General features: G+C 38.3%; 1 protein-coding gene across 2 annotated transcripts in view; it reads right to left on the reverse strand.

Moving 5' to 3' along the window:
- Window positions 1–9338: 9338 nt before the first annotated feature.
- Window positions 9339–25515, reverse strand: part of Frmd3 (FERM domain containing 3) — a 272266-nt gene continuing 256089 nt past the window's right edge. Inside the window, exons 14-15 of one of the 2 annotated variants that reach the window (XM_013031085.1) lie at window positions 14317–14775; window positions 9339–9563 (exon numbers count right to left, since the gene is read on the reverse strand). In XM_013031085.1, the coding sequence (XP_012886539.1) occupies window positions 9550–9563; window positions 14317–14775 (473 nt within the window). In that variant the 3' untranslated portion in view covers window positions 9339–9549. Of the gene's footprint in view, window positions 9564–12116; window positions 14776–25515 lie in introns of those variants that run through there. The other variant, XM_013031084.1, reaches the window with a different exon arrangement.

A 25515-nucleotide genomic window follows, 5' to 3' on the forward strand; every position in this document is an offset into this window, starting at 1 on the left:
CGTGGTCTTCCATATCACCTTTCCAATTCACGAAGCCATATCATACAACCAATGTCCAGAGGTCTGACTACTAAACATAAAACAAAATTTAATTAACAATGTGTGTCTTTGGTACAAGGAGCATTTATTATTTATTCACTGACAAATTTTTCACCACTAAAATGAAACTAGGTTCAGTATCATCTACTTTACATCTTGATAGAATTAAATAGAACAAAACTTGCTGACAAATATATAAAAATAGAAATCATTTGGGTTATAAGAGAGCCACTATTAGCTGGATGCCTGTCACTCACACATGTAATCTTAGCTACTTAAGAGGCTGAGATCTAAGGATTGTGATTCAAAGCTAGCCCATGCAGGAAAGTCCTGTGGAACTCTTTATATCCAATAAACTACTCAGAAAAAGCCAGAAGTGGCAGTATTGCTTAAGAGATAGAGCACTACCCTTGAGCACAAAGAGTCTCTGAGTTCAAGACCCAGGATCAGGAAAAAAAAAGTAAGAAAGCCATTTTTCTCATGTGTATCTCATAAAATGTTACAAAATAAGATGATGAGGAAATATAAATGCTTTTAGAACAACTATATTGATACCTACTGCTACATAGATACTGATATTGTTTACATACCGTAAAATTCACCTATTTATATACTGCAGTTCGTTGGTCTTGACTATCCACAAAATCACATAACTGTCTCTACTACACAGTAGTAGTTTTATAAATTGTTCATCCAATAAAGAGATTCTGTATTTGTCACCATTATCAGCCATTCTTCGATCTTTTTACCGTCTCCGATCTTTTTACCTTGGAAATCACTAATCTACTTTCTGACTCTACAAAGTTGCTTGTTCTGGAAAAATTCATAGAAATAGAATCAAATAAATAATGCCACATTTTGCTCATCCAGTTTACAAATAGATGAACTTTAGATGGATTGTTTCCATTCTTGTGCTAATAAAAGTACCACTTTGAAAATTGTATGCTCATTTTTGTATGAACATATTTTCCATTCTCCTGCATAAGAGTGGAATTATTGACTCATGTGAACCTTATGTTTAACTTCATTTGTGTGCTGGTACTGGGACTTAAACTCAGGCTCTCAGATACTCTCTTGGCTTTTTCACTCAAGGCTGGTATTCATTTTATCACTTAAACCACAGTTCCACTTCCAGCTCTTTGCTGGTTAATTGAAGTTGAGGGTCTCATGAAATTTCTTGCCTGGACTGGCTTTGAACCATGATCCTCAGATCTCAGCCTCTTGAATAGCTAGGGTTACTGGCATGAGCCACAGGCACCATATATGTTTCACTTTTTGAAGAATTGCTAGTTTCTAAAATAGCTGTACATCTCCACATTCCCACCAACAAAATGGGAGCTTTTCAGTTTCTCCATATCCTCACCAATGATGCTTTGATCTGTCCTCTTTATTGTAGCCAGAGAGATGAGTACAAAATAGCACTTCATTGTCATTTTTATTTGCCTTTCTTTAATGACTAATGAAAATGAGCATATGTTTGTGTGCTGGTTGGCCATTTGTATATTTTCTTGGACAAACAGTTATTGCAATACTTTGCTCATTTTAAAAAATTCAGTTATTTGTATTCTTACTGAATTGTAAAAATCCTATATAAGGTATAGATAGAAATTCCTTATCACACATATGATTTGAAACTATTATCTCCCCTTCAGTGGCTAGTCTTTTTATTTTCCCCACAGTGCTCTTTAAAGCCAAAAGGTATCTACATTTATTTATTACTATCCAATTCATTAATTCTTTTCTTTCATCATTAATGCTTTTGCTGACTCTTACCAAAATTCACAGTTATTGCCCTTTATATCTCCTATGAATTTTGTAACTTTAGCACTTATTTTAAGATTTCTGACCCATTTTGAAATAGTTATTATGTGTAAAATGGATCCAACCTCATTATTTTGCATGTAGAAATTCAATTGTCAAACATCTTGTACTTTGCTTGTGAATTGTGTTGGCATGCTACTCAAATTGAATTGTTAATAAATACATCGGCTGATTTCTGAACCTAAACTTTATTCTATGGATATATACATATATATATATACATATGTTTTTATTTTTATTTTATTTTATTATTTTTTTGTCAGTCGCAGGGCTTGAACTCTGGGCCTGGGTACTGTCCCTCAGTTCTTCAGCTCAAGGCTAGCGCTCTACCACTTGAGCCACAGCACCACTTTCGGCTTTTTTGGTTTATGTGGTGCTGAGGAATCAAACCCAGGGCCTCATGCATGCAAGGCAAGCACTCTACCACTGAGCCACTTTCCTAGCCCCATATCTTTCTTTTTAGTAGTACCATAATGTTTTGGTGACTGAACTTTTGCATTAAATTTTGAAATTGAGAAGTACTCAATTTCAACTTGTTCTTATTTTCAAGACTGATAAGACTATTATGGGTATCTTGCAGCACCATATGACTTTTTTTAGGACCAAGTTATCAATTTCTGCAAAACTGGAAGTTTAGATAGGGATGGTCATTAATCTGAAAACGGATTTAAGAAGTTTCACATTATAAAAATACCCAGAGTTCTAATCCATGAACATAGATGCCTTTCCAGTTATGTAGGTCTTTAATTTTTAAATTTTGTTGTTTACACTGCAGTAGTGTTAAAGTTCATAAATACATTTTTGTTTCCGATATTGTTGTGAGTGAAAATGTTTACATGATTCCAATGCTTGATTTCTTATTTCTCGTGTATAAAAATACATTTGTATATGTATGTGTGCATTTGTGTGTGTGTGTGTGTGTGTATGTATGTATGTATGTATGTAGTGATCTTATATCTTGACAACATTATTGAACTCAACTAGCTCAAATTTGGGAAACTTTCAGCATTATTTCTTTAAATAGCCTTTCTTCCATCTTCTCTTGCTCCTGTCCTGAGAGTCAGTGTGAGTACTGCTGTGCTTGATGGTGTGTATAAGTCTCTCAAGCTCTCTGCTCATTTTTCTTCTGTCTCTTCCTTAGATTGGTTAACCTCAACTGGTTGATCATCAAGCTTCCTTATTATTTATTTGGCTAGTTTGAATCTTCTATGGAGCTACTCCAGTGAATTGCTTCATTTTTATCATTGCTATCTTTCAACTCCAGAATTTCTTTCTGGTTCTTTTTGTTTCAATATCTCTTTATTCAGTGAAATATTGTTTTCAAACTTTCTTTAGTTCTTTACAATTAGTTTCCTGGCTTTATAAACATATTTATGAAAGCTGATTGGAAGTTTATGTCTGCTTTGTCTGTGCCAGATCCTGGATGTGGATTTTTATTTTTAGCCATTTTGATTTACTGAGAGGTATCTAGTCTAACTCAATCTACCTACCAAAGTTTGAGTAAATAAAAACATTAGCTAAATACTAGGATTGTTTCTTTATTTCTTCTTTTTATAAATAAACAGGAACTCTTTCCAATAAGTAGACTACTGGGTTGGAGGCATGGCTCAGTGGTAGAGCAATGGCCTGACAGGCATGAAGCTTTGATTTCAAATCCCCATACTGCAAAAAACAAAAACAAGAACAAAAACAAGATAGACTTCTCATCACTATTTGGGTGGAATAAAATTCCTCAAAATAAATCTTAACTATAGATGTAAGTTCATAGTATAATAATCTGACATTTTATTATAGCTATGTGAATACTTTTCTCCATATAAATATTGTGATTTATCATAAAATTTTGTTCCTAACTTACTTTTCTGAAGACTCATTTTTAGACTATTTAAAATTATTCTACAGTTGAGCACCCATGGCTCATGCCTGTAATCTTAGCTACTAAGGAGGCTGAGATCTGAAGATCATGGTTCAGAGCCAGGTCTTGAGTTCAAATCCCAGAACCAGCAGAGGAAAAAAAAAGAATATATACATATTAATAACATTGGCATATATGGCTGACAATTATTCTGGGGTATAAATACATCCAATTATGTATTAAAATTCTCTGGGAATACTTAAATTTCCTTAAGAATTTTTGTAAGTCTAAATTTAAATAATAATTAAAATAAATAATTAATAATAATAATAAATTAAATAATAATTTATATAATAGCATTCTAATACTTCCTCTGACATTTCCCAAAGCTTGTTGATGTTTTGCAATAAACAAAAAATGATTTCATGATTGGTATCCAATTTGTGCTTGTGAATTCAACCATTGTTCCTAATTACAAAGAAAATTAAGACTTCTAGTAACTCCTTAATATCAGTTATTGCAAACATCCATGCACACATTTTTATTTCATAATAATTTAATGACAAAATTAACTTCCATAACCGGTGGCAGTCCCTGTCCCAGTACTCAGACCTGGGGTTTCATATGTTTGTGTATGCTTCGGGGATGGGATCCAGAGACTGCTGGGCAAACTGCCATTCGTCCATAAATTCTACTACAGTCTCAGGGCTAGCTTGAGCTGCCACCATCACCAGTAAGTAGCACCTATGAGTCCCATACAGCCTCAGACTTTCTTCTGTGTGTGTGTGTCTCCCTGGCATCTAAGCCAACTGCTCAGCATGCATTATGCCCAATTGATCCTGTGCACATCCTTCATGCTTCCATTGACTTCACTTAGAAATCACAAGTTCAAACATGAAGCTATTAGAGCTGCAGAGCCACAGACAGGCATTCTGAGAGCAGGGACACAGGTAATGTGTTCTTAAAGCGGTCTTTAATCTAGTAGTTCTCAACAAAGGGTGATTTTACCTAGCAAGATGGACTGCCTTGCCTTCTCTTGCACTAAATTCTAATTAAGCCTCTGAAAGGAAGTGACAGGATTCTTCTAATAAGAATCCACATGAATGGAAAGAGACCAGATGCCCCACAGTGGATGAGTGGATCCCCAAAATGTGGTACCTATACACAATGGAATTTTACACAGCCATCAGAATGAATAAAATGTTATTTGCAGGGAAATGGATGGAACTAGAACAAATTATGTTTAGTGAGGTTAAGCCAAACTCAGAGAGACAAACAGCATGTGTTCTCTGTGATATGTGGAAATAAGATCTAAAATGCACTGTGTTATGATAAATTATACAGGATTCTTGATACTCATACACAGTGAGACCAAATGAGGATAGTCTTAGGAGAGAAACACAAAGGCACAAGGCCTAAGTGTCTCTTCATATATATATAAAATAATATATATATACTGAAATGAAAGAGATATAGAAACAGGGGACCTCTTTAATTTTAATTTAATTTAATTTTATTTTTGTCAGTCGTGGGGTCTGAACTCTGGGCTTGGATGCTGTCCCTGAGCTCTTCAGCTCAAGGCTAGTGCTCTACCACTTAAGCCACAGTGCCACTTCCGGCTTTTTTTTTCTTTTCCGGTCATGGGGCCTGAACTCTGTGCCTAGGTACTGTCCCTCAGCTATTCAGCTCAAGACTAGCACTCTGCCCCTTGAGCCATAGCACTACTTCCAGCTTTTTCTGCTAATGTGTGTATGGCCTCATGCATGCACAGCAAGCACTCTACCTTCCCAGTCCTGCTTTTTATTTTTTAATTGTTTTTAGTTTATAGTCTTTATTTTCTGATAATTCTGTCTTATTTTCCTTATGTATAGTATATTCAAGTGTATATCTTCAGAAGGATTGAAGGGAGGGTACAGAAGTCGAGGGAAAGAGAGTGAAAACGTGTAGCAGTGGAACTCACAGGGCACTGATGAAAATGAACTATAAACTTGATGGGAAGTACTGGAAGAGAGCAAGGGAACAGAAGGCACTGTATAAAAGAAAGTGTACTCATTACCTGACTCATGTAATTTTAATCCCTCTGCACATCACCTCTATAATAATAAATTAAATTAATTAAAAAATTGACAGTAGACCCTGTGACCCAGGATTGGCACTGTTAGGCACAGCAGTCTAACTAAAGCCCTCTGTGGAAAGATTCTCTCCGGAGACTCCAATTTAGAGCTACTGTTACACCTGCTTTCTATTGCTATTTCTTAGGAGAAGTAGCTAACTGAATACTGGAAAAAGGAATGCTGACAGCAGCTGACTTGGAAATTACCCAGCTAAGCCTTTGTTGCTCAAGTAACAGTCCAAGACGGATCCAATTTTGAGACTAAATTTATAATGCTCTTGTCCACAAAGTCATACAATGATGTAAGATACCAGCAGCTCTAACATCCTCATTTGGTGGCTTAAAGATCACTGTAGGTGTTGACATCAGTGACAGTTGTAAGTTTACACCTAGTCCCAGGTCTGAAGCAATACAGTTCATTTCTCATTAACATTCCATTAACCTTAAGTCAGGAAAATGGCTATGCCTTAGTTTATGGGGGCTGAAATGTAGTCTTAATTCTGAGGTAGCCTGAAATGGAAATGGTTGTAGTAATCAGCTGCTAGCTTCTATCCCAAGAAATTTGCAAAACGGGGAAATTACAACTCTTCCAAGACCATTGGGGGCACCTATAGGCAGTTTCCTAGCTGTGTTCGTTGTACTCACTGACAGTGATTGCTTTACATTGTAGCTTTTGTTCATGAGGCAGCCTCCCGTATCAAACATGCCTAGAAAACTGACCCTTCCCATTACAAATGACCAAGTTAGCTTTCTGTGAAACTTAATCTTGGCTGTCTTCAGTATGTGTCTGTTGTTCACGGTTAAATTTATTATAAAATGTCAGATTATATAAAATGTCCGATTCAAGAGTGCAGGAGTAAAAGCAGTATAGAGGTCACTTTAATCTTTTCTGCACCAATCTCACATTAAACAGAAAAATAAGAATTGTGAATGGCAAAAAAGAGTTTAGTCTGTGGTAGTAGTTTCACTTAAAATTATTTTCTCTGTCATTTATAATCTTATGCCAAGGCATGTAACTGATTTTAGTGAATTTTAATCTGATGGATAACAGACATCTGTGACTATAAAGCAACAATCCTCCCATATTTCACTGTATCAGTGTTATAGCAAAACACCCTACAGTTGTTATGTGTATGTGCATGTGTGTTCATCCCTGCGCTGGGCCTGGGGCTTGTACTCAGGTCCTGGGCACTGTCCTTTAGCCTTTTCATTCAAGCCTGGCACTGTACCACTTGAGCCATAGCTCCACTTCTGGCTTTTTGCTGGTTAGAGGGAAGAATATCATGGATTTGTCTGTCTAGGGCTGGCTTCAAACTTAGATTTTTAGATCTCAGCCTCCTGCATAGTTAGAACTACAGGTATGAGCCACCTGGTGCCCAGTTTAGAATTGTTGGGAATCTAGCTGATTAGATAATCTTGCAAGATTATTCACTCCCGAATAATTTTTGTTGCTGTGGCAAAAATCATTAAAAATGCCACATTTTACCACCAAAGAGAGGCTTGGATATATGACTTGGTCATTCTCTAACTAGGGAGCTATTGCTAATTACATGGCACTGCTCTGTGAATAGGGGTCATTTGCAACTTTTCAGAACCAGAAGCTCAAAGACCTCAGGAAACAAACTGACTAAGGAGGAGATGAAGCGAATTCACATCAGTAAAATTGCAAGATACTGATACTGTAACCATTTGATGAGTTCACATCAAAAAAAAGACATAATCCCTAACTTCCCAGTCAATACATCAAATACATTACCAAAAAGTCCAGGACAGCTAAAACAACAACTGTCTTTGTATATAGCAAGAGAAGAATTCGGGCAATACATAAACATAGTAAAGGCCATAGGGACGGTTATTAGCAAAGAACTGTAACAGAGAAAAAGAGCATGTGGTATAGATGTGCCACAGGGCCACTCAGCCCATCTGCCAATTTAGCCATCTCTAGCCAACTGCCTCAAGATAGAGCTTCTCCTTGGGTTAAATATGAGAACTGGATGGCTTTCTGATTGGCTGGTCTCCATTCTTTTGTTTCCTTTAAGGTTATGACAGCAAAGATTTAGTGCCCAGACATTTACTGTCATTCTTTGGTCCTTGTTACTTGCGTATTCTTTTTTTTTTTTTCTGTCAGTCGTGGGGCTTTATCCTTGGAGGCTTTATCCCCTGGTTTTACATGCTGGTTTTACTCTTGCTGACTCCCTTGACACCCATAGTCCCATCATCTTTGGTGACTTCACTATCTAGAACTCATGGGGTAGCTTCATACCGTTCTTGCCCTTTTGCATTTTTTTTTTTTTTGGTCAGTCGTGGGGCTTGAACTCCGGGCTTGGGCACTGTCTATGCGCTCTTCAGCTCAAGGCGAGCGCTCTACCACTTGAGTCACAGTGCCACTTCTAGTTTTCTAGTGGTTTATTGGAGATAAGAGTCTCACAGACTTTCCTGCCTGGGCTAGCTTTGAACCACGATCCTCAGATCTCAGCCTCCTGAGTAGCTAGGATTACAGGCGTGAGCCACCGACACCCAGCTTGCTCATTTGTAGCCCTCTATCTCCATTTCATTATTGGGCAGGTTTTAGATGATCAGTCATCTGCAAGCTTCATAGGCCTGTTTTTCTTAGATTGGATGTTGCTTTTCTACTAATTGTATCAATACTTAAATGAGAAAACTTTTGAAGAATATAGCTGCTAAGAAGAATAGAAACTAAAATTGATTTTTTTAAGATGTTCACTCCCCTGAGGAAAAGGCTCATAAACAGGCCATAGCTATTATAATCATAATTCTGTGGGTGAGAAGTTGATGGGTGCTAGCTAGAGAAGTTTTTGGAATCTTCCAGGAATGACTCTACACTTAGTACCCACAAAATATGTCTTGTTGAGTACTGGTAGCTCATATCTATAATCTAATCTACTCAAGAGGCTGAGATCTGAGGATCATGGCTCAAAACCAGCCCAGGCAGGAAAGTCTGTGAGATTCTTATCTCCAATTAGCTACAAAAATGTGGAAGTACCTCAAGTGGCAGAGGGCTAGATTTGAGCACAAAAGCTCAAGGACAGTGCCCAGGCCCAGAGTTCAAGCCTCAGGACTGGCAAGAAAATAAGTATATTTTTAGCCTCTGAAGACTTTCCTTTTGTAACCAGGAAAATAGCTTTGGTTCCCTTGCCAAATATCTATTTGGTATAATTTCAACTAAGGGTACAGAACACGGATGTGTGGTTCCTATCCTCTATTCTTTTTAATTTTATTTTTTATTGTAAAGGTGATGTACTGAGGGGTTATAGTTCTATAAGTCAGGTATTGAGTACATTTCTTTTTGAACAGTGTGCACCCCCTCCCTCATTTTTCCCCAGTTTTTCTCCTCCTGACCCTCTCTCATTAGTGAGCCCTGTGAGCAATGTCAGAAGTCCTCTGATACCCGAGGCCTGGCTGTAAGCACCCTTTCCGCCTTCCTTCCTTGTAGGATTGGAGGTTGGCGATCCTAACCACCATTTCTCAGTAGATAACACAATGGCCAGAAGAGGGTTGAAATCAGTTTTATTGATGGATTGGAGTATACAGCTGGAATCTGAAGCCTAAGTAAGTTTTCTTTCTTTCTCTCCAAAGTGATGGCAGCCGAGTCCTCTGGGCAGGCTTGTCAAACTTACCCACCCAGTCACTGACCGAGGCTGGAACATGGAGAGCGGAGCTTAGCTGTGCCCATCAGCTGGGCAGGTCCTGCTGGATCTGTTTACGGCATGGAGACTGGAAGTCCAAGACAGAAAGAGAGAAGAAGAAGCAGGAGGACAAGTAAGCAGAGACATTTAGCATATTATCTCCACCCAGTAGAAGAAAATGGCCCAAGAGACTGACACCCTATCAGCCATAACCATCCCAGAAGTCACCCTGAGGCAGATTTATCTCTTCTTCTACCTAGTACTTTCTTTCCAGGTTGGGAATGTCAGAAAGAGATACTTCCTCTATTTGATTCAGCAGAAAAAAAAATCTGGCAATAAAGGAAAAGGTTTTCCCCGAGAGATAAGGTTGGTTCAGGAACCCAGTGATAACTATACAATGAAGAAGCCACCAAAGACAATTTTGTGTGAGCTTTTTAGGATTAGCAGACATGACATTCCCCCCCCCCCCCAAAAGGCACTGGTTAGACCTTTGCAGAGCTAGACAAATCACCTCACACCTGAGCCCTAATGACTGAATTCCTTTGCCCTATACTCTAGAGTCTGGCATTCTGAAGACTGATGAGTAAGAACTGAGCTTGATGAACTAAAGAGGTTGCCTCAACTAGGGGACAATCCCTCTTAACATCTATCGTATTTCTCCTGTAAAAAGCATACCCACTCCTTTGTTTCCTTCAGAGTAACGCCTAATCTGACATCCTATGTGGAGTTGTAGTCTTTATGGTGTATATCCTCATGAGACCTCTCAAGGCTACTATATGTGAAAGGAAACCGATGTAAAGTAGTGAGCTTCCTCTAAGACCTGTGACAGAAACAGAAGTGTCACACAAATGTTACACAGTACAGTCTGACAAAGTTCTGTCTGGTACAAGAAGGCTCCCTGTTCTGACCAGTGATGGTGGCTTCTTAATTTTTAGTGTTCTGAAATCTTCCCTTTTCTCCTATTTTTCCTGTGCTTTTGAATTTTTCTAGCTAAAGTAATATTTTGCTGCTTTTTTTAGAGGAATTTCAGAGTTAATGCCCCTTTTGGGCCTGGGTAAATTTCCTTGATTAACTATGATTTTTTTTTTTGTATTATCACCATTAAAGCCTGACCTGAAGTCAGTCCTAAAGTGCATCCTCTTATAGTTTCCAGCAAGTTAACTACACAACTTTAAATAAGACTGAATAATTGCAAAAATATTTTACCCCAGAGTATTTTATTAGGGATTCCTGCCACCATATTAACATATAAAACAATCTGGATGTTGACATAGAAATGCAAATTTCACTATACAATGATAGGGCTCCATTCACAGATACTGCTCCATTCACAGTTAAGTGGTCCCCATATCCCTAGTACCTTAATGAAATCAACTCACTGTGAATTCTCCCCCAGAGTTATGTATATAATTATTAGACAAACCACGAAATATGCCTCAAATACATAACATCTTACAATTTGATTAGAACAGATAGAAATATGTGATTCTTTATTTGTATTATTTTCATTGTTAAACTTGGAATAGCACTAAAAGCAAGATTGTATGTGTATATGTATTTGCCATATGTGTGTGGACAAATCCACAATGACTGTGCACACAGTCATTTTCATGGAACTCTTTGAGGCTTTGGGTTTTACCTACCATGATATCTGAAAGGGAAAGGAAGGACAACATGTCACAAATTTCTCAATTGGGGCAAAATAAGCACAACTATGTATGAAAGGCATACGGGTTGTGTCTATACAAATATATACATATATACAGGTTTGTATATAAATACACATATACCAATTATATGGAATATACATATACTCACACACTTGTTTTGAACTATAGTGTATCACTAGATTATATGCTGTCTTTCTTTGGAAGCAGTCTTCTCATTTGATTCAGTCAACTGGTAACTATCTTCTCACAAAACTTAAATGGATATTACTAAAAGGCTTTCATTTTATGATCCCAGTTTTCCTTTGGATAGCTATTATTTAAATTAAATTATTATTTAAATCTATTCCTTCAACGCATCTACCTGAGAACATTTTTATTCAACAATAGAGCTTCTTTCTGCCTAAGAATTGATAGATGATAACTGGAAATGTTAAAAATAAGTGGCTCACACTTGTAATCCTAACTACTCAGGAGGCTGAGATTTGAGAATTGCAGTTTGAAGCCAACCTGAGCAGAAAAGTCCATCTGAGACTCTTATTTCTAATTAACTACCAAAAAAGTGGAAGTGGAGCTATGGCTCAAGTAGTAGAGTGCTAGCCTTGAGTGAAAAAGCTTAGGGACAGCACCCAGACCCTGAGTTCAAGCCCTAGGTCTGGCACAAAAAAAAAAGTATTTTTCTCCTTAAAATAAATCTGTATGGTTGGATTACAATGACATTTTTCCTGTTGCCTTTTGAAAAACATTTTTTTTCTAGTTGTGGGGCTTGAACTCTGGGCCTGGGCACTGTGCCTGCATTCTTCAGCTCAAGGCGAGGACTCTACCCCTTGAGCTACAGCGCCAGTTCCAGTTTTCTAGTGGTTTATTCGAGATAAAGAGTCTCTCAGACTTTCCTGCCCGGGCTGGCTTTGAACCGTGATCCTCAGATCTCAGCCTCCTAAGTAGCTAGGATTACAGGTGTAAGCCACCTAAGTAAATGACATGAAATACAATTAGAAGGGAATTGCACTGGAACACCTCTTCCATCCAGGAGGATGATTTAGAAGTCACATGAGAAGATAAAAGAAGATAAAAGAAAAACTAAAATTTCAATGTCAAAGCTTGCCATTTGCAAATTTCCAAAATAAATCATCACAGGTTTCAACCACAGAAAACATATTTCCATGTCAGTATAAGTCATTGAAAGTTCATGAGAAGAAATCCTTGTAAACTTACTAGTAAGTATATATTATATTGTGTTCAACAGAAGATCTAATGAACTGATTTTCAAACTTACTTTCAAAATTAATTGTCTGATAAATCACTCAGTGTGCCAGTAAATTAGTGGGACTGGAATGGCCACTTTGGAAGTTCTCATAAAGATAGAGTTGGGATGTCATTAGAGTTAGGGAGAGATTAGGGATGGGCCACATCTCTTTGTAACTAAAAGCAATGGAATGTTTTCAATCCAGAAAGAAATCCTAAGCTCCATGTTATAAACTCCATACCCTTTACTTACTCAGTTATTTGAGTTGAGTACTCTGTATGACAAAACATCATACCCTTTCTATCTTGGATTTCATGGCATGAAGGAAGGTACTAGAAGAGTTATCCCCTCTGTCGTCTACTTCACCCAAGTTCAATTGATACATCTGATGAGCCCTTTCCATTTTCTTAATGGAAGCCCCAGTTATAAATGAGTTAAGCTCTTAAAGAAACCAGGCAAAGAAAAGAGTATTTTGCAGAACATGAAGGACTGTCGTTGGTACTTATCATAAAGACATTCTCAATCTCCCTCTCTCTTTCTCTCTCTCTCTCTCTCTCTCCCTCTCTCTCTATTTCTGTCACACACACACACACAAATAGACACACATATCATTTTTAAAAGTTCCTCTAACAGAATCATAATGAATGGTATAAGGGAACAAAAAATTACCTTAAAATGTCTCCACTTTTATTTAGATCGCTTAAACGTCCATGTGAACTCGGCAGTGAATGTACTGTTCTTTACATCATTGAATGCCTTGTAACTCCATCACTTTCATTAAGAGACCGTTCACCTACCACCATGTGCCTACCAGCCTCAGCCTCGCAGAACTCTGCTTTACAACTGCTTTCCATTTGTCCAGTTCCTGTCTGCCTCCCTTCGGTGGGTTAAGGTACAGTAAGCAATTAACTGATTGCATTTTTTCCTGTTGAGCTTTACTTTCTTTTTAAAACATTCTGCTTCCCCAGCCCAAATAGATGGACAAAATGCAAAGTGAAGTATCAAGTCAACTTGTCTAAAACTTTGAAAAATGGACTTCTCCTTATCAACTCAATGCTCTCAATTTCCACATTCTCGTGTTCCATCATCTGTTTTTAGAAACTTATTACAGTGTCTTTCTACCCATTTTCTATCTCATATGGAGGTAATAACAAATTACAGGATTGTTCAGCTAAAAATGTCTAAAAACAAATTGCTGCCAAAACATTAAAAAAATTCCCAATATACCATTGTGCATCTTACAATCTGTATACTTGAATAACTCCAGGAGGCTTCTTTTTTTGCTAAAAATTTACCAAAATAGTTTGAACACATAAAAATATTTTTAAAAAACAAAAACAAAAAACCAGCATAAATTTAGTGGTATAGGCATTGGTTGGAGGACATTGTTTTCACTAAGGATTATATTCAAAAACTTATCCTTCAAATTTTACTAAAATTCTGATTCTGAACTTTATAGCATGTAATAATGGTATTAACTATAAAAAGTGGGGAAATCAGCCCATTGAATTATTCATTATGATATAATAGAGGATTCTATACTACATTAAAAATAAACAGGATTTTTGATTATCTAAGGCCATCTTCCTGACCTGTAACTAAAGTAACTACATTTGATTTAAACTTATTTAAGTGCATTGAATTATGGAAAGCTAACTTAACGGTTAGAGTAATTAGATATGAGGAAGGAACACCCGTTGATGATCCCATAACCATTCAGAACCAGACATCTACTGAAAATTCCAAATCACTAGTATTGAATATAGCCCTTAGTCTTCTAAGATATCAACTTCATGAGCAACCCAACATGTAGAGGATGAAGTTAACCTTCCCAGCCACCCACTCCTTGAGGGGACAGTAGTACTCATGGTGAAACTGCTCAAACTCTGGTGTCTGGCGGATTTCACATAAGAAGGAGAGATCAATACCTGACTCCAACAGGAGGAGGAGCAGGGGAAATACAAAGAGCAGCAGTCCCAGGCCCACCACAAGAAGCCTGGAAAAACTCTTGACCAGTGGGTTCACCCAAAAATGGCCCGTCAGAATGTCATAACTCCATGACAAAGCTCGGCGAGCTTCCTTCAGTTCCTCTTCTTCAGCAATCAAAAAGGCATTTTCATCTGCTTCCAGTTCCTCAAATGAATCTGTTTCTTCTCTTTCCAACTCCAGCCTAGATGGACAGTCAAAGAGCATGTCAATCTCATCGTCATCCACAGGGGTAGGGAGAAGGCTGGCACTTGGGTTGTATGCTAGTTCTGAGATGGTTAAAGGCTCTTCTTTTATTTTATCTTCCTCTTCACTTGGGGGCTCTTCATACACCCGAGCTTCCTTAACTGGTGAGCTGGAGTTCAGGGGAGCAGAAACATCCTCTTTAGTCAAGGGGACACCTGTAGAGAAACATTCTTTACTTTAATTTTAAGTCTCAGTTTTTCTTTTTCACACACACACACACAAACACACACACACAAGCAAGCACACAAGCATGCACAAATAGAAACAAAACAATGAACAGAATTCAAGGAATCCATGAGTTGATCTGTGGGATCCTGACTTTAAGTTATCTGTTGATAACAGATCCTGTACCATTAGCTCTAAGGTCAACACACTAAATTCAAAATAATCAACAGTGAACAGTCAACAGAGGCTGGCAATATGTATCAGATTTAGATGTGCAATTCTGGTCTGAAAATGTCTAACTTTAGTTATATCTGTAAAAATATTTGTAAAAATATACTTCACAATTACATTATAACTATAGTGATATATACATATGTAATGACAAACATCATAATTATATAATTATACAGGATGCCTTTGTGAAGCCAGCACTATCACCCAATATAGTATTATATGAGTATAGTATATTATAGCAAAATTGCAGACTCTTCCACCCAGGGCTAAGATTCTTTCAGCATATAATTTTGTGGTTTCTAGTATTAAATATAGGTTGAGAATCTTCTATCTAAACATTCAAAATTTGAAATACTCTGATTCAGATTTTTATATATTAGAGACAATTAACCAGCAAGCTCTAAGCAAATATTCCAAATCTGAAAGTCTGAAATCTGAACTAGTTCTGATCTCAAATATTTTTGGTAAGAACAACTCAACTTGTAATTATATTGTATTGTGTACACAAACTTCCATCTTTCCCCTCTCATCTAGTATTTTAGCTAATACTTTTTTTGTTGTTGAAACACTGTCTTTTTCAGTTTTATTTATAAGGAGCACCAACTTTTCTTTCCTTCCCAATACTGGCCTCAGGCTTGCTAGACAGGAACTCTAACACTAAAACCACAGCTACTAACATGGCTCCCCCGCCCCCCGGCTTTTTTTGTCGGTCATGGGGCTTGAACTCTGGGTCTGGGTGCTATCCCTCAGCTCTTCAGCTCAAGGCTAGCACTCTACCACTTGAGCCATAGAGCCACTTTTGGTTTTCTGGTGCTTAATTGGAGATAAGAGTCTCATGGACTTTCCTGGCTGGGCTGGCTTTGAACTGCAATCCTCAGATCTCAGTCTCTTGAGTAGCTAGGATGACACATGTGAGCCACTGCCTCCAGCCCCCAATTTTTCCACCTAGTTGCCTATTTGGTAAATTCTTGGATTGAGTTAGAGTCCTAAAACAATGTGATGAAGGCATCATTACGTCTAAAGCTTTTCAGTTGTTTTCTATAGAGATAGATATATTCAGGAGGCCATTTTCTTGATTAAAAGATACAGCCTTCTAAAAGGCTTGATGGAGAGGTGTTTCTGGATATCTTTTCATACAGATGGGAATTGCAGCTAATTTGAGTCTTGGATTCTTAGTGAGAAAGAAAAACAGTATCAAAGCAGGATCCTTTGGGGTGGAGTAGCTCCCTCTGTGATGGAGTAGCACTCTCTGAGATGGAGAATAGGATGCAATAGCATCCTCTGGAACAGAACAATATCTTCTAGGGTGAGTAGCACCTCAGTGTGATGGAACAGCACCCAATGGGATGAACCAACACTCTCTGGGATAGAATAGCACACTCTGGGATGGAGCAGCACCTTCAAGGGGTGGCATCGCATCTTCTGGGATGAACCAGTATTCTTTGAGATGGTATAATATCCTCTGGGATGGTGCGGCACCTTCTGGGGTGGAATAGCATATTTATGATAGAATAGGGTCCTCTGGGATGAACCAACACCCTTTAGGTTGGAGCTGTAATGCACCACCAAGTTAGCAGCCAGATGCACTAGGTAACGTTCTACAATTTCTTTCTTTTCTAGCCATGAGGGAGTAAATTCACTTTTTTTAAAAAAAATTTTTTGGGGGGTCCAGTTGTGGGGCCTGAACTCTGGGCCTGGGCACTGTCCCTCAGCTCTTCAGCTCAAGGCTACCACTCTACCACTTTGAGCCACAGTGCCACTTCCGGCTTTTTTTTCCTTTTTGCTTATATGGTGCTGAGGAATCGAACCCAGGGCCTCAGGCATGCAAGGCAAGTGCTCTACCACTGAGCCAACTTCCCAGCCCCAGTAAATTTACTTTTTTCTTTAAAAAAATCACCAGATACTGACATCAAATATGGGGAAAAGCAAGTCATCTAAGGATACAGGTGGACCTGTTGCAACAATGAGAAGTACAAGTTGTCATGTCAAAAACGAGCTTTACAACGGTGGGTGGGGGGAGGATTAGGTGGGGGGTGGGGGGGAGGCTGGGAATGGATGTGAAGGGTAAATAAAGGAGGAGGCTGCAATGCTTGATAAGAAATGTACGCATTATCCTGCCCATGTAATTGTAACCTCTCTGTACAGTATGTTCCCAAAAAAAATAAAATGAAAAAAAAAATCAGCAGATAGTTTCCAAAATCTCTAGCCTAAGAGCTCTAAAGAGTCAAAATCGAAAATACTATCTTTTAAAAGGCATATGCAAATGACCAATGAGCATATAAAAATGTGTACAACAACATAAGTAACCAAGAAATGCAAATCAGAACCACAGTAAGTTTCCACATCACACTTATTAGAATGGTAGTCATTAAACAAAATAACAAATGTGGGTGAGGATGCATATTGCTAATAAAAATATAAATAAAATGGTTCCATCACTGTGGGAAATAGTGAGGTGGCACCTCAAAAAATCAAATATAGGCCAGCATCAGTAGCTCACGCTTGTAATCCTAGCTACTCAGAATGATGAGATCTGAGGATCACAGTTCAAAGCCAGCCTGGGCAGAAAAGTCCCTGTGAGACTCTTATCGCCAATTAACCACTCAAAAACTGGAAGTGGTGCTACGGTCAAAGTGGTGGAGCACTAGCCTTGAGCAAAAGAGCTCAGGGACAGCACCCAGGCCCTGAGTTCAAGTCCCATGACCAAGCAAAAAAAATCAAATGTAGAATTATTATAAGATCTGACAATCCTAGTCATAATTGTATGCTCCAATAATATTGAAACACATTGTATCTATTCATGAAGATGGCAAAAAGAACTCATTGACTCATTGTGCCATAGGGGAGGTAGATGGAGGAAAGAGTCTACAGGGGGTTAATTTGGCTACAATATAGTACACACAACGATATGAAATGCTATGGTGAAACATCTTTGTACAATTAATAGAAACAAAAAAAAACGACAGGCAAGTGAAGCAGGCTTCACTGGCTGAAGAATGGGTACTAATAAGAGAGGGAGAGAAGCCGGGCGCTGGTGGCTCACGCCTGTAATCCTAGCTATGCAGGAGGCTGAGATCTGAGGATCACAGTTCAAAGCCAGCCTGGGCAGGAAAGTCTGAGAAACTCTTATCTCCAATAAACTGCCAGAAAACCAGAAGTGGCTCTGTAGCTCAAGTGGTAGAGCAGTAGCCTTGTGCTGAAGAGCTGAGGGACAATGCTCAGGCCCAGAGTTCAAGCCCCATGACTGACAAAATAAAAGGGAGGGAGAGAAGAGAGATGGATGAGACTGATTGTAGTGGGAGGACTTTGTAGGAATGTATGTAAATAGAACAATAAAACTTATTGAAATTGTTTTAGGAAGTGGGGAGTTAAAGAGGAGGAAGAGTGATAGAGATGTCTGACCTGGACACATTGTATATGTGTGTGTGAAAATGTCACTATGAAACGCTCTTGTACAAATAATGTCTTATAATAAAATGTTTTTCTTCAGAATTTAAACAGGTAATCAAATAAATACTTGCAAGCCAATGTTCATAGCAATATCCCAATTTTCTTTTGGGGGGGGTTGGTGAACTCAGGACCTCACACTGTCTATTGACATTTTTTTTTACCCAAAGCTGATACTTTACCATCTGAGCCACACGTAAACGTTCAGCTTTTTGGTGATTAATATAAAAATCTTGAAAATTTATCTGTCCAGGCTGGCTCTGAAATGCCATCATGAGATCATGAATAACCAGGATTGTAGATGTGTGCCACAGGTGCCTGATCTACTCCAGATTTTTAAGAGGTAAAAGCAACCCAAGAGCCTATAGTGGCTGAATAAGTAAACAAAATGTGGTCTAGTCATACACTAATATACTATTATTCAGGCAAAAAGCACTAAAGTACTAATCCACACTACAAAGGATGAACCACAAAACCATGTTAAGTGAAGGAAGTCAGACTCAAGGATTACATAATTACATAATTCTAGTTATATGAAATATCCAGTAGGGACAACCCCCCCCAAAAAAAAGAAAACACTCTGCTGGTTGTGACTTCCAGGCCAAGTCAGGACACCTAGATTCCATTGTCCAGCTGAGTCATAATAATCTGAGAACTGTAGGTAAGTCATTCTAATCCTAGACTTCGTATTTGCAAAATGAACCAGACCCAGTCTTAGACCAAGTCTCTCAATATACTGCTTCATTTACGCATATGTAAGAGATGGAAGTGGGGGGGGGGGTACTAAGATTTTTAATGAATTTCTGTACCGCTACATAATTTAAAGCACATATCTCGTAATATTCATAAGAAGAGATCAGAAATCTGGAAACTTTCTTTCTTTCGTCTGTTTCTTTCTTTCTTTCTTTTTCTTTCTTTCTTACTTTCATCTTTCTCCCTTCCTCCCTTCCATCATTCCTTCCTTCCTTCCCTCTTCCTGCTCCTCCTCTTCCTCTCTCTCTCTTCCTCTCTCTCTCTCTCTCTCTCTCTTTCTCTCTTCTTCTCCCCCTCTCTTTTTTTGGTCCGATAGTACTCAAGCTCAGAATCTGATGCTTTCACTAATTGGTTAGCCCTCTATCAACTGAGCCACACCTCCAATCCAGAACCCTGAGACTTAAAGAGGTTTAGTAATTTGTAGAAGGTCACAAAACTAGAAAGTTAACAGAGCAAGAGTCTGTCATACTCCACAGTCCACAGGTTTTTGGCTTTTTTCCCAAACCACGATGTTACCTAAAAAAGGATCTCAGAGGCTCAGACAACTTCACTTTTTTTTTCCAGTCAGCAACCTTATTTTATTTTTTAAAGACAGAATATAATTTTTAAATTAAATTTTATTGTAAAGATGATGTACACAAGGGTTACAGTTACATAAGTCAGGTAATGAGTACATTTCTTTTTGAACAGTGTTAACCCCTCCCTCATTTTCTACCACTTTCTTCCCTCCCAATCCCCCGTCCCCCCAAGGTTATACAGCTCATTTCCAATATAGTGTCTAGTGAGTATCATGTGTGTCACTGATGAATTGGTTCGCTTTGTCCCACCATTTCTGTGCTTCCCCTTCTCTCCAAATCAGAAAAACTTACATACAAGACAAAAGGTACAGAAATCAAAAAGAGTGACAAAGGAAATAAACCAAAGGAAAAAAAAGAGAACAAAGAAATAACTGCGAACAGTGCAATAAAACAAACTCTTGTTTCCATTTCTTGGAGTTCATTATGATAAGCATCATTTTATATGGTCATAAACACATAGCTATTGAGCCACTATGATCCTCTCCTTTTACTATCCATTGGATTAAACTGTAGATTTATAGACCTATTCTAGTTATTACAAATGAGGGAAACCGTGCACTCTATGTTTCTTTGGAGTTGGCTTCTTTCTTTTAATTTAATTTTTTCTAAGTCCTTCCATTTTCTTACAAATGGGGCAATGCCATTCTTGCTGATGTAATCATAGAATTCCATTCTGTATATATACCACATATTCTTGATCCATTCCTCTGCTGAAGAGCATCTGGGTTGATTCCATATCTTAGATGTGGTAAACAATGCTGCAATGAATATAGTTGTGCTGGTGGCTTTAAAGCAACCTGGTTTGTGGTCATTTGGGTAACTGCCCATGAGTGGGGTTGCTGGGTCAAAGAGGAGCCCTATGTTTAGTCTTTGGAAGAACCTCCATACTGCTTTCTAAAGTGGTTTAACAAGTTTACATTCCCACCAACAGCATGATAGTGTTTCCTTTTGGCCACATCCTCACCAGCACCTATTATAATTAGTTTTCTTGATAACTGCCATTCTAACTGGGGTGCAACCTCACTTCTTAATGAAGGAGGACTAACTATCTCAAACACTGGCCTAATTTCATTTGCTGAAAGCCACAAGTTCTTTTGCTACAGGTGATCACTAGTCCTCCTCTGCATGGGACAGTCTTGTTGTTATTGGTATCCTGTTGGTGTCATGGAAATGCCCTTTTCATTCTCTGAAGGTTGACTTGATTGACAATATGATCATTTAAATTTAATTATACATCAAACTCCTGTAACTGTATCATAGCTAACACAGGAGCTCTTGTGTTAATTAACAGTTTTGATCAGAAATAGAATAACTTCCAAATTTACAACATTCTATAGGAGCTATCAGTGTATTAAAATGTTTTCTATTCATACTAAGGAGCTTACAGGCTTCTGAAATTTCGCAACAGTAGGTCCTCAGTCACGCACTTGACTCCTTTATCTTCTCTTTGTTGGGAAGAAGAAACCCATGTTGCAAAAAACAAACAAACAAACAAAAAACCTCATGTGCTATGAATTTAAGGAAAAACCCCTCAGAATGACATTTGCTTTTACTTGTGAGGGTTTGTACTTTCAGGCACAGACACTACAGAATATCTAATAGAGGGAATGTTCCTGATGCCCCTGAACATCTTTGGAAGGATGCCTGCCTGCCCATTCTATTTAAAACCTATGAAAAGTCATTCCAGTGACTCAGGGAAGTACACACAAATGGAAACTTAAGAGACACATACATACACTTACAGATATAGATGTTGAGATGATAGATCGATAGATTGAGATAGATAAATAAATAGATACAGAAAGACAGATGGACAGTCTTACAGACAGGCAAGAATCCCAATGTCCTGCCTATCTCTCCAACTCCATCTGACACCTAGAACACTGACTTCTATGTAATAGTTTTCTCCCAACACCCAGGGTAGGCAGCATGGCTCTATGTACTTCTCATTCCCTCTCTTATCCTTGGAGGCTTTATCCCCTGGTTTTACATGCCGGTTTTACTCTTGCTGACTCCCTTGACACCCATAGTTCCATCATCTTTGGTGACTTCACTATGTAGAACTCATGAGGTAGCTTCATACCGTTCTTGTCCTTTTGCATTTCTATAGTCAGCTGTCCACTTATATGGTTCCTCCCAAGGTCTTATTTTGCTAATGACTGTGTGTGTGTTCTTTTCCTAACCTCCTGCTCATCACTAAACCTCTGGGATTCCACACTCTCTTACTCACTGATTTGTAAGTTTCTTGTGTCCCTACATTTGCTTCACTTCTTTGTGGCGGTTTCATTTCTCCACTCCCCTCACTCTATATCTGTACCCTCTTCTGTGATGTCTCAATCACATGGATGGCTCCAATATGCTTCAGCAGAATTGCACGAAGACTTCATGCAACTCTACAAGTTGTCAGTTTCCTTCAAAATACTGCCAGTCATTCCTTTAAAAAAATATTTTGGGGTCAGAGTTTGGGGGACTACACACTCTATTGTCCTTCTGGGCATCACCATCAACTTATAGTAGAAGCTATTGAAACTACCTTAATTTGAATCCTGGCTTTATACTGTTTGCTTTGTCTCTGTATCCTCATCTGCAAAACTGTAGAAATTCCAGCACATAACTATGTGATGTTGTGTGCAGAGGAATGCATGAGTTAATACATGCAAAGTTCCTCAAACACTCAGTAATATTGCTGTGAACCAGTTAAATTGTTTGAGAGGTTCTAATAAAAATATCAATTTTATTTAACTTGACACTTCTCAAATCTGTTTGCCCAAAGATCTTAGAAGTTAGTTTGGGAAACACATAGTACTGCATCTCTGATGTATCTCAAGATTAAACCATTCAGTGAGCTCCAGGGACACCATACAACTGGACACAGTAACATTTATCTCAGTAAGTCCCAAACCAACACATCATCTCTCACTCAACTTGCTGCCTTTTCTCTCACTCACTTTATAGTTAGTGCCACCACTTTTCCAGTCTCCCAAAACAACAATCCAAGCATTGAATAAAACTTCCTGCCAGGCACTGGTGGCTCATGACTGTAGTCAATCCTAGTTACTATTCAGGAGGCTAAGATCTGAAAATCACAGTTGGAAGCCAGCCTGGGAAGCCACTCTGTGATACTCTTATTTCCAATTAAACACCAAAAAGCCAGAAGTGGAGCTGTGGCTCAAGTGGTAGAATGCTAGCCTTGAGCATAAAATCTCAGGGACAGTACCCAGGCCTTGAGTTTAAGCCACAGGAATGGCACAAAACCAAACCAAAACAAACCAAAAAAACGCACAAAAATTCCTTACAGCTCACATCTGTCTCCAGCTCCTCTGAATGCTGTCATCCTATTCACTTCCTCTCTATTTCCTTACCACTTACCAACTGGTTGACAGCAAACAGCATCCCAGCTGTTTTCCTTGATTTCAGCCTGGCTTCCTGGGAACTGCTTCCAGAACAATCATTTTAAAAATGTTAATTTTCTGTGGTATATATATATATATACACAATGGAATTCTATGCCTCCACCAGAAAGAATGACACCACCCCATTTGTTAGGAAATGAAAAGACTTGGAAGAAATTATATTAAGTGAAGTAAGCCAGACTCAAAGAAACACAGGTCCCATGGTTTCCCTTATCTGCAATAACTAGTATATGTCTAGGACAAGCAGAAAAGGTCAAAAGCTATGTACATATGACCATATAACCTCATGCTAAGCAAAATGAACCCCAAGATAGGGACACAAGAGATTTTATCTTTCTTTTTGTTCTTTTTAATGTACTTATAATGTACTATGTGATTTTTTATGTTCTTCCCCCATGGTACATCCCCTGTTGTCACTGTATTTGATTCCAGTACCCTGCATCTTGTATATACATTTTTTCTAATTTGGGAAGGGGAAGGAAAATAACAAAACGCTGAAATAAGGATACAGGATGACCCATTGTAACAATGAGATGTACAAGGCACTATGTTGAAAATGAACTTTACAACTTTGCGGGGCAGAGGGAGGGAGGAGTTGGGGAGGTGGGGAGGAAAGGGATGGTAGGGGAAAAACAAAGGAGGGGGTAACAATGGTCAACAGGAAATGGACATATTACCTTGCTCATGTAACTGTAACCCCTCTGTACAGTATCTTTGCAATAAAAATATATATTTAAATTAAACATGTTAATTTGCTATTTCAATCTTTTTCTTAAAAGGGTTTTCCTATCTTTTAGGCTAAATATTAAACTCATCAGTTTAACACAAAAGGCTTTCAATTATATATGTATACAGATATGTAGAGTAGAGGTGCCCAAATGCACTACGCTGTGACATGTTTCTATGCCTCTTCCTTCAATGTCTTTCACACCTAGAAGGCTTATGGTCATTTTAAGATGCCATGTCATGTCTCCTCTTTGGAAAGCTCTCTCCTATCTCTCACTCCCAGTGTGATGCAGATGCTTATCTGGGGGTTCAGTGGTTTACACTTCATCATCTGTATTCTCTCAAATGGTTAGTCTAAGGTAGTCATAGTAATCCCATTCTCTTGGTAACATTTGGTTTAGAAATGGGCACACAAGCCAACCTTGAAAGTGAAATTGAAGGCGAGTAGAACATGAGGAAGGGACATCTGAGAAAGGACTTTTGCTTCTAAGAGGAATATTTAGAATGTAGAGACTCTTTCCCTCTTGGTCCTGTTGTTAACACTGCAGCAACCCTGGCAGCCATGGCGAGGTTCTGATAACTGGTTTCTGCTCTGAGGGAAGGCCTATTTAGAGAGGCTATGTAGAGAGATGAAATGAAAGTGACTCTTCCTGCCTCTGAACTTCTTGTTATCTTGGCTAATAAATCACCTTATTTAAACCAATGTCAACTAGGATCCCTTGTTACTTGCTATTCATGGTAATAGCAGTTGCCACCATGCAGCTGTCCTCCTACCTTGTAAATCTATCATTATAATCAGTCATTGTATCATGCAGCTTTTTTATTATCATTAAATCTTTATCTCCAAAAGGCAAGGACTAGAAATATCTACTATAGGAATGCAGAATCCACCAAGCAAGATAGCCACCATACGTAATAGCAAAATATTAGAAGACCCACAAAGACATTTAAATAAGTCAGAGGAATCAATGAGTTCAGTAAGTGTACAAAACTGTTTTCTTCACATCAAAGCAGGTAGTTTGTCACATGCCCAAAAAGACATTATAAAACTATGATAATGGAAAATTCTATTCAAAATAGCAAAATGCACAAAATAATATAGCCATATAATATCCAGGAATATCCATAATAGGAAATATGAAAAATTTTCACAAAGACAGCGGCAAAACATAATTGAGTAGCAAAAGAAAACTTCAAACAATGAAAAGACATGATGTTCCTGAATAGGAAGCCTCCATATTTTGCAAAATTGACTCTGATTAATTTCAAATTCAATTCCAATATAAATATCAACTCATTTAAAAGACAAATGGAGAGGGGCTGGGAAGGTGGCTCAATGGTAGAGTGCTTGCCTTGCATGCATGAGGCCCTGGGTTCGATTCCTCAGGACCACATAAGCAGAAAAAGCCGGAAGTGGTGCTGTGGCTCAAGTGGTAGAGCGATAGCCTTGAGCTGAAGACTGAGGGACAGTGCCTAGGCCCAGAGTTCAGGCCCCACAACTGACAAAAAAGAAAGAAAGAAAGAAAGAAAGAAAGAAAGAAAGAAAGAAAGAAAGAAAGAAAGAAAGAAAGAAAGAAAG

Source organism: Dipodomys ordii, unplaced genomic scaffold, assembly GCF_000151885.1.
Source record: "Dipodomys ordii isolate 6190 unplaced genomic scaffold, Dord_2.0 Scaffold137, whole genome shotgun sequence".
Taxonomy (NCBI): domain Eukaryota; kingdom Metazoa; phylum Chordata; class Mammalia; order Rodentia; family Heteromyidae; genus Dipodomys; species Dipodomys ordii.